General features: G+C 39.0%; 1 protein-coding gene across 1 annotated transcript; it reads left to right on the top strand.

Moving 5' to 3' along the window:
* The first annotated feature begins 4,700 nt into the window (after window positions 1–4,700).
* LOC117870567 (spexin-like) lies at window positions 4,701–9,945 on the top strand. The gene is made up of 5 exons (XM_034757758.1): window positions 4,701–4,788; window positions 4,904–4,981; window positions 5,073–5,130; window positions 7,827–7,904; window positions 9,856–9,945. Exons 1-5 carry the CDS (start codon window positions 4,750–4,752, stop codon window positions 9,939–9,941), a joined length of 339 nt encoding a protein of 112 aa, XP_034613649.1. The 5' UTR covers window positions 4,701–4,749; the 3' UTR covers window positions 9,942–9,945.
* The last annotated feature ends 526 nt before the right edge of the window (window positions 9,946–10,471 follow it).

Genomic DNA, 10,471 nt, shown 5'->3' with positions numbered 1-10,471 from the left:
ACTCACTGGTTTCAGAGAACACCTTGAGCTAACAAAGCGTTAAGCAGCTTCACAGCTCTAAACCTAGCTTTTAATCATCTAATTCATAGTAAATTTATGCAAGAGATTTTCCAGTGTTTCTGGCTCTAGCCTGAGTGATGTATCACTTTACAAGACATGTAACAGCTGCTTCCAAGACTGCCTCTATTATTTTTCTCTTTAAGAAACAGATGAATGCCTGAAAAGCCATCTGTAAATCTTCTTTTTATTATCTGTAGTCTAGGAGACTTGTCAGAGGCCAGATTTTATCTTGTCAATTAGTTTCTGAAATATCAGCCTGGCTGTGGAAAGGCTTATTCAGGAAAGAAAGGACCATTCCACAAACATAATGATGTTCTGAGCAATAGCGACAGGGCACACCTCTATGCTATTTGTATTGATTTTCTATATTCCAGTAGCTTGAATTCTGTAAATCATTAGAGCTGGGTAAAAAGACCCAATTTTTTCCATTGTGATATTATTTTTGTTTATTTAAATTTGCTGGATTTATACTACGAGCAGGGATGGGCAAACCAGTTTGGAAAAACTAAGAACTTTTACCCATCCCTACAACTGCACCTAGACCAAATCTTTGTGGGAACTAGAGGGGGTCATTACATGGCATTCATCTTCCCAGCACCTTCTCTTATCCACTTTTTCATGGTTAGCAGGCCTGGAAGATAGCTGAATCTGGAGCCAGTCTTCTCTTCAAAGGACAACTAAGCAGCTCAATCAGGGATTGACAATCCACCCTCTCCAGGAAGCTGAATGGATGCCTCGCCACAGTTAACAACTTCATTCATTTTGCTGTGGGACCCAATAGCTCCTTTACCAAGTCTTACTGCACTGCCCCTTTAAAATGTATTAAAATGAACTATGGAACTTATGCATCTAAACAAAAAATAAACTTTCTATTAGCAAGTTAAACACAATGGGCTTGATCAAAAGCCCACTGAAGTAAATGAGAGGCTTTCCATGGACCAAATGCACCAATATGAACTTACACAGTTAAAGTTTCTTTCTGTCTAACATACTGTGCCATATAAACCTATGGAGTGAGACAGACAGATCCTCAAAGAAATGTCTCAAAGTATTTTAATGACTGAAGAAATCTAATTTAATACACACATTCTAGACAATAAGGTATTCAAGCTTGACAGTTTCTCTTGTGGAGTATGCAGATCAACTGATGAGAAAGGGAAACATTTGAAGATTTTAAGGGTTTGATTTTTTAAGCGATCTTTATTATTTGTGGGCACAAATTGTGAGCACAAATAAAGGATGCCAGATTTTAAAAATCAAGCCCTAACCTTTTTGCAGTAGAGTTCTCTGCGTTTAGTGTTTTGCACTCTTTGCCTATAGCTTCAAAACAAATGTAAATGAAACAGTCTCTAGGGCTGTTCTTTTCAAAAACAGAGTGGATCCTATTTATTGACAATGTGGATAAAGCAAATTTCTTATAAGCCTAACTTTAAAAAAAGAAAAGCCTTAAAAGGAGCTGATTGGCAGAAAGTGCTGAGTGTCTACCTCTCATAATCAGTCCCCTTTAAGCTATCTCAAGCTATGCACCCCAAATCATTTTTAAAAATTAAGCCTCGTCCTTTTCTTCAGTCAAAGACATTAAAAACTTATTGTCCATTTGTTTCAAATCCTGCAGTCCTTGGTCAGGCAGCATCCGACTAAAGTCAGTGGGAGTTTTGCTTTAGAGGACAGTATAAGGATTGCACGGTTGGGCTCATATTGATTATTTTAACAATAATTAGTTTAGATTTAACTTCTGTAAATCAAACATTCTAAAAGCAGCACATGAAATTATAAAAGAAAATACATTAAATACATGTATACTTTTTAATAATGAGCAAAGAGGTAAAGCCATTAAGCTGACCTTTTCAAATGTAAACTCTGTATTGGAGTGGTAAATTGTTGTAAAATTCACCCCATTTCCCTTTGAACTGCTTCAATGAGTTGCTTCAGATTATGCAGAGATTAGCCTTTCAGTTATCATGGACTGGATAATAACTCTCTGAAGCTGTAACTGAACACAGAATAAAGCACGTCATTTGGTTAAAACAAAACCAAAAAAACAAGGAGTACATTACATAAAATCAGTGCTAGAGAAAATATTACGTAAATAGCATCAACTGCAATCTGTCATAATACTAGCAATATTAAAACTGAAGGGCACATGTATTCACATTTTACGGTCTTGAATTGATATAACTTTGATGTAAGCTAATTAGGGAACTGAAAAAAAATGTTATTCAATACACGTTTATGGATGGTTCAGATGAAAATTTAAAAAAAAAAAAACCCAAAAGAAAACTTTGGAATGTATAATTTTAAGTAGCAAATCTGCTTCTTAGACTCACTGACAGAAGTTACACTGAAACATGTGCTTTGCTGAACAGAGATGGACTAAAGCATGTGCCTATCTTAAAGCATGTACTTAAGTGCTTTGCCAGATTGGAGGTCCTGATGAGGAGGGTTCAAAAGACAGAGGAACTGGTGCAATTCCACTCCAAAGGGGAAAAGGGCAGGATTTGGAGAGCCTATACAGGGGAGACATACCTGCTTTGCTGAGCACAGCTCTGTGGAGGTTCCCCGTGCCCAGGGCCGGCTCCAGGCACCAGCCTGGCAAGCAGGTGCTTGGAGCGGCTGCTCCGGATGGGGGCGGCACATCCAGGTATTCAGCGGCAATTCGGCGGACGGTCCCTCACTCCCTCTCGGAGCAAAGGACCTCCCGCCGAATTGCCGACGCAGATCGCGATCACGGCTTTTTTGGGGGGGGGGGGGGGGCTGCTTGAGGCGGCCAAAACTCTGGAGCCGGCCCTGCCCGTGCCCCAGCCCACAGGTTACTTTTTGAGGGCAGAGGTGGGATAGGGTAGGAGTGGGGCTTGGTGGGGTCTGAGACTATGGAGATCCATGGGTTACTGCTCCAGTTACAGAGCAGGAGCACAGGAGCTGCATGGGCTACCATAAAGTGGCTCGCCCACAAACTGTGGTGGAACTCATTGGTGCAGTTTCTCAACCTGCAGTTGACATCAGAATTTGTTCCTAAATGCAAAATAATTAGATCACTGCACAGAAACGAAGATTCAGTTAAGTCACGTCTGGTCATATGTACTGTTAAAATTCATACAAGTTGTTGCATCACCAACATTTCTTACTTCTATCTAATTTAATGTACGTGATGAATCTGTCAATTTACTGATTGATATTCCATTTGTTGGTATTGCAGCTTCTGAACAAACACAGCTCAATTCAGTGCTGATTTCCAGGTAACACAATGCTGGTAACTTCAGCATTGCACAAGATGTAAATCAGTGCAAAATTTGGTCCACCGTTCCTTTTAATTCTCTCAGGACCCTTCTGTATCCAAAATTCCAGTTAACTGCAAGGGAGTTTTGAGTGAGCAGCTAACTTTTTATATTATAATAAACACATATCGGCCTGAAACTGATTTATATTGAGACAACTCTACACCACACTGGCAGCATAGAAGGACTTTAAAGTGGGAGCAGATGGCCCCTTTACACTGCTAGAGCCGTATAAAAGTGGCCTTTGTGTTAATGAGAACTGGACCCATATGTAATACGTAAACAACTAAAGATTTGTAAAGTTCACACACAGCCCAGAGCTAATATTTCTGCATATAGTTACAGGAAGAGGAGAGGAAATAAAATCCTTCCAATTCTACAACTTGAATTTCAGTCCCCTCACTTTCTTTTACTCTGGCCAGCATCTTTTGCTAGAATCCTTAACGTTTGTTTTAGTTTACTAGTTCAGAATAATTCAATCTTCTTTCCTTTTGTGGTCGAAACACATTTTTAATTCTGGAAAGTCCTGTAAATGTAGGAAATTCATGTACGTGTTTTTGTTTTTCATCTTGCCATTAATACGCTTAAAAAGTATAAAAGAAACAGTGCCATGCCCAGCTCTGTGTAATCAATGGGAACAGATATAACAGGGACTAGTTCATTTCCTAATGAATCTGAACCCTTGAAATGAGCATATAAATGTATACAGTCATTGACTTTACAATGAAATGATCTAAAGGACTTAAGCCAACACACCAAAGAGATGATATAAAATACTCTGAATGTATATTTATTATGCCATACAGGATGAATGGCATATAGCATAAAAAACAAATAACGACTGCAAAGAAGGATTGGAACAGTACATACAAGTAAAATAAAATGTGTAGCTCTACATAGGTGCTATGGTAATGAGTACGGTACAACCAACTAAAGAGAACAGAAGAGAGTGATGGATAAATGAGCATATAAAACAGTCAATGAACAGGGAAACTTTCCTTTTCCACCCTCCCCATCATTAGGTGTTTACTATGGTAGAAAACAGGGCGGAAGATGCAAATTACACATATGCAGCATCTACTGAGAATGCTTGACATTTAGTCAACTTTTCTCTTGTATTTTTTTTTCCTTTGGGTACAGGTTGTTTCCGGATCTCACGGGGACAACTGTCATTAACTACCCTGGTATAAAAGAGCCTGACACAATAATTTTGTTGTTTTGATCACAAAGGAAGGTAGATTCTGTATACCTAATTTTCGCATATTAAACTGCATCTATATATTGTTGCCTTTAAAACTGACTGCTGGACAGAAACATGCCCAGCTGAACTGAGGTTTGCATGTTTTATGATCATCAGCTGCTCAAGCTCTTTTCCAGTGAGAGAGTGGCAAACCAAATCTTTGACAGCATTTGGATGATAGAAGAGAGTGACAGCAGCAGACGTGCTAAAATGGTAAGACAAATACAGAGTGTGCATCAACTTTGATTTATAATATTCATTGCTCCGTTTTGCTAAATGTATTATGAAAGACAAAAATATTTTTTAAAAAATTATTATTTTCTTACAGAAAACTAAAACTGCAGTGGTTTGCGCCTGTGCCATCCTCATGGTTTTTCTTATAGTTGAATCTTGGTGTGCTCCAAAGGTAAAATTTGGGTTAAAAATGTCTCTGCAGGACTTTATGAGAGGATTCATTTCTAGCCGAATAATTTCTACTTTGTTTTTGCAACTTGCAGAACAAACTCATAGCAAGAAATTGGGGCCCACAATCAATGCTATACCTCAAAGGACGATGTAAGTTAAATTCAGTAGCCTATCATTTGCACAGTGAGATTAAATGTTTAGTTGGACTAAAAAACAGTTATGAAACTGAATTGATATGTATTTTTTAAAATACCACATTAAATAAAAACACTGGTAAGTTAATAACGCTGTTTTATCATATGAAAGTTGTACCACCATGAAGTATACAGATACATTTTCTGTGTAAGGATATCCTAATACCAAAGTACTGGTAATTTTTTTGTGTTACATGCAGATGTTGTTAGAAATGTTATTTTTCTACTAATACCACAGTCATATCTTACTCAGTTATGTCTTTCTTTTACACAACATATTATTTACAATTACAAATACTAGTGCCTTGGACAAATAGTACAATAATTATTGGCAGAAAAATAAGATTGTATTTCTAATTTTTGTGATGTCTGTACATTTTCATGTACTTGTTATAAAGTCAAACCAAAAACAGTTTGATGAAAAGTGGTAATTGTATATTGTACTGTCTACTTTTAACCAATTTTACTGCTAGTGTCCAGTCTTGAAAACAAATAATCTCAGAGCATTCAAATGTCTCTACCTGTAGAACGACTCATGCATTCCAATGCAGGATTTTAAATTCACTTTCAATTCAGATTTTTTAAATTACAGTAAGTAAACAAGTATTTTGTTTCGTTGATTCTCACAGGAGTCTATAAAGTATGCAATCATCTAATTTAATTAAATAACTAGAGAAAGACAAGAGCTAGCAGCGGAGGGCAATCTGATAAAGTTTGCCATTGTTTGGCAACAGAATGTCACAGAGTAGACAGCAGTATTTAGTTATATCTTTGAAAACAAACTAGTTTAATTGATGAGAAGTGACAAAAGGTACCTGAAGTACGGAGACTTAACACTACACCTACTCAACGTCTTCCTATATTATCCAGATGACATTTGCAAAAAGAGATAACTGTGACAAGGTCTAAAATGCTCTTTCAGGCTTGGAAGGATTTTGTAAATGATACTGTGGGAACAATATGCTTCTAGAGAGTAATGACCATAGAGTTCATTCATAATTACTGTAAGCTCTCAAATTCATAAACCTCTAAAACCTGATTTACTTAAGAAGTTTTATTTCCTGTGACTATAGGTTGAGACGTTAATGTAGATAAATAATAATCTTGGAGTGGATCAAATTAAAAATCAAAATATTTCAGAGGTGGATCACAGATGTAGGCCTAGATCCTTCCACCACTAGGACGATTTGGCCCTGCTTCACTGATGGACAATGGCTATGAGGCTGGTTTAACCAGCCACAGGAATATTCCCCAGTGTAGGGGGATTCTTGGATGGCATAAACCAATAAGGCCACCATAATGGCTTTTACTCCAACCCAGCCTCCTCCTGGTGGCCAGTACACGGGGCAAAGCTCGGGGAAAGAGGGGATTAGCACAGTTTCCCTGTTCCCAGCGATCCCCAGTTATCATAGTGACCCCTTAGGGCTGTTAGCAGTGGGTGCAAGTTAGAGAAATCTTCAAGCTACTCTAATCTGTGCCAGAGAAGCTGTCCAACATCCAGATGACCCAGGATCAAGGGAACTCAGAGGTACTTAAAATCACTTTTGCACTCCTGCTTCTCCTGACAAATTTTAAGAGATCCTCAGTTGGAGTCCAGAATTTTTTCCAGAGAGGATGTGTTTATATGAAGCAAAGAAACTACTGCAGGGATATGACTGCATGAGACAGTTCATTTTCTTGCTTGTCCTTGCAATGGTCTGGTATTTCCACACAGGAATATTTTTGAACTAAACCATTTTGGTGTGTATGCAATATTCTTTACAATCATGCTTGTACTGTACCAAGTGCATTCTAGGGCCACAGAAACTTTTTTCCCATAACATGGAGCAGTGTTGCTGGCAGCAGAGATGGCTGGGTAATTTCCATATGCAAAGCACTGCATTGTAGCGTGCACTTTGTCCCAGAACTGGAAGCAACCAGTACAAGCAGCTCTTGCAAAACACTGGGCAGCTGCTGTCTATGAGGACACAAGGCATTGTACACATAGGCATGCATACGGGGAGTGCTGGGTGTGCCCAGGCACACCCCAATGTCTCAAAAAAAAGTGGCTTTGCATTTTAATTTAAGTAAAGTTTATTTCTTAATTTTAAAAAAATTATGTTTAGTTAAGTTTTAGTTTCTTTAGTTTGTTTGATGAATAAAAATAATGTCCTTTACAATTGAGTATTCAATAAATGACAAAGAGTCCTGTGGCACCTTATAGACTAACAGAAGTATTGGAGCATAAGCTTTCGTGGGTGAATACCCACTTTGTCAGACGCAGGGATACTATTCAATAAATGTTCACCTTTAAAAAAAAAATTCCCTGGGTACACACCCTAATGAAATGTGCTGCACACGCCTATGATTGTACAGGCATTGCAAGCTCAATTAATGGTTTGTTGCAATGCCTTTTTAACTAGTAGAGACCAGGTCAGAGAAGTTAAGTGACCTGACCAATGCCAAAGAAGGAGTCAGTGTCAAGATTCAGGAGTTGCCAGCTCCCTCACACAGCTCAGCAAATCACAGCTTTGTCTGGATTCAGTGTGGCTTTCTCACATGCATACTGAATATTTGTAATAAACCATCCAGACCTGTGCCTTGTTTTGAATGATGTATTGATAAAACATTTTCACTGGTAACTTCTCTCTCTCTTTTTTTCATTTTTAACAGATGGTAGAAGATATGCTTCTGATAGTGAAGAGCAATATTACAAGCTTGACCTGGAGGACTTAAATGCAGTGTTAAAAAGTAATTTTTAAAATATAATATACAAGTAAATCTGCCATAAGCATTTATATGTCGATTTTTAAAATGTTACCCAGACAAATAAATGTCTTGGTCTGGGATGCAGGAAAAACCCTCGGGGCAGATCCTCAGCTGCTGTAAATTGTCATAGATCCACTGGACAATTTATACTAGCTGAGGATCTGTCCCTTGCCTTGCTAATTCACTTCAACTCGGGGGAAAAGACTGAACACAGGCAGGATTTTCCACAATGTTTAGTGTTACTTTAACCCTGCTGCCAGTGAACCACTGACTTTGATGGGAGCAGAGTTAGGCCAGCATGGAGTGCAGTGGAAAATCCCAGGTATAAACTGGAGGTTCGACCATTTCATAGCATAACGCAAAAATTTACATTAAAAAGCCTTTATTTTTGGACTGGCAAAAAGACAGGCAGCAATCTTCTGCACATCTGGGAGTCTGCAGAGGTGGGAGTGGGGCAAGGCAGAGAGAAAGGAGTTGCAGGAGTGAAGACAAGAGGAGATGAAGGAACAGATGAGGATTTCAGCTGAAGTGGAGCGGTGGCAGTGTTGTGCACACAACGGTAATGATGGAGGTGCTAACAGGCAGGGTTGTACACGTAAGTCATGCAGGTAGAACAGTGACATTCAGGGCCCAGGGTGATGCCAAATTTACAGACAGTGAAGGCTACTGGGGAAAATATATGCTTAGTTTGTGACATGAGAATCATTCCCATCAAGCATGCTGGAGTATTACAGGAAATGGCATTGCAATGCTGCATCACAGCATGGAGCTACACTACAGTGCACTGATGCAACATCACACTGGGGAGATTCCCATTTTCTGATGTGGCAGCACAATGGTGAAATCCTGCTCTACTGAAGTCAAGAGGAATTTTGCCATTAACTTCAATGGGGCCAGGATTTCACCCAGGATTAGCTTGGCTCACAAGCAAATACAAAAAGGTACCAGCCCTAACAAGGTGAGCTGGGAGTGTTCAGAATCATACCCCAGTTCTCTGATTGCTGCCATGAAGCCACAAAAAGTGGTTGCTGTTACAATACCATCTTCTCTCACTATTATGCAGCAGCAGCAGAAACCCTACCTCAGTCCTGTCTCTGGGCAGGGGTTCATGGCCATTATTGTCAGTACTTGTGCCAAGAAGTGCAACAGCATGTACTTAAATGCTTTCCTGATTAAGAATGGATTTAAGTATGTGCTTAAGTGCTTTCCTCAACTGGGGACTGGGTGAGCAAATCAGCAGCAAATTACAATGGGGACAGGAAGGAATGAGCTCCAGGAGGACGTGGCCTTTTAGTGGTAGAGACAAGGATGGTGTTTGTGACAGGCCTTACCAGGGGGAAATAAGAAGGAGTCCTAGCTCAGGTCACTCAGCAACTCACTGTTGCTCTAGGAAATGAATGAACAGTTGTATTTTTCTCTTTGTTTTTGCTCAGTGTATGTTGGGGAATTTGCTAAAAAGTAAAATAAACAAAAACTCCAGGAAGAGCAACTTGTTTTCCATCAGACTCCCACCAAGTCTGGGCTGCTGTAGGGGTATGTATGTTGGGTGGGGAGGGGGGGAGAAGGGGAGGGCGAGGACAAAGCTCACGAATACACTATAATCTTTAGAAAAAGATCAGTAACAAATTTTCTACCCTATAAATTGGTTTAGATTCATGTAAGTTTTCAAGACTAAATTGGCAAGGAAGAGGGCTAGAAACAGTAGCCCAGACTTGGTGGGATGGATCTTTACATCTAAAGTAGGTGGAGTCCTATTCAGGTGTTTATATATTATTGATTTTAGGGCCCAGTCCAACTCCTAGTGCAGTCAATGGAAAGACCTTGACTTCAATGGGAGTTTGAACAGGCCATAATATCTAATCATGGACACTAAACATTGTATATGTTTTCATATTAGGAACATGTGTAGTGAATATATATTTTTTGAATTTAGGTTATAAAAATTCAACACCAGTGAAATTTATGAACATCAAAAGAAGATTAACAGCTCAAAATATGGACATTAACTACTTGGAATAGAACAAATAGGTTTACTTTACCTGCTGCTAATTTCTCATCATGCTGTAAAAATAAAAACAACTATGTTAACTTAAAAAAGTTACTGTAAATGTGACTGTGAAAAGTTCCATTAAAGGCTGGTAAACTTTAAATCAGTTTGATTTAGTAACAATTTCATTTTATGTTAATAAAATTAAATTTGGTAGTCATGGAAGCTAAAGGGTGAACAACACATTAAATGCTTGATGTTCTTAGGAGCGATATCCAATGTAAAAAAGCAACAGCAAAGTTTACAACTCCCAGGTATCTGCAAAGTAGCAGTGTTCAAAACACAAGACAGGTGTCTCTCTCTGCTTTCACCAAAGACATACTTCCCCAAAACAGGTACATTGACTGTGCTTCTCACTTCCACTGCAGTCACATTAAGCGTCCTCCTGTGTTTGACCCACTCAACAAAGTCATCCCCATCAGCCAGGTGTTTAAGCAGAAGGAAATGTCCAGCTGGAGCTGCCTCCTTTGCAATTCTCTGGTCCGACAGAAAGAGCACTTGC

Source organism: Trachemys scripta, unplaced genomic scaffold (genome assembly GCF_013100865.1).
Source record: "Trachemys scripta elegans isolate TJP31775 unplaced genomic scaffold, CAS_Tse_1.0 scaffold_357, whole genome shotgun sequence".
Taxonomy (NCBI): domain Eukaryota; kingdom Metazoa; phylum Chordata; order Testudines; family Emydidae; genus Trachemys; species Trachemys scripta.
This window is presented reverse-complemented; position numbering and strand designations above follow the sequence as displayed.

Coding starts and splice junctions, on each gene's coding strand:
- LOC117870567 (XM_034757758.1), top strand. CDS start 4,750: ATGATAGAAGAGAGTGACAGCAGCAGACGTGCTAAAATG. Junction 4,789..4,903: donor GCAGCAGACGTGCTAAAATG/GTAAGACAAATA, acceptor ATTTTCTTACAG/AAAACTAAAACTGCAGTGGT. Junction 5,131..7,826: donor GCTATACCTCAAAGGACGAT/GTAAGTTAAATT, acceptor CATTTTTAACAG/ATGGTAGAAGATATGCTTCT.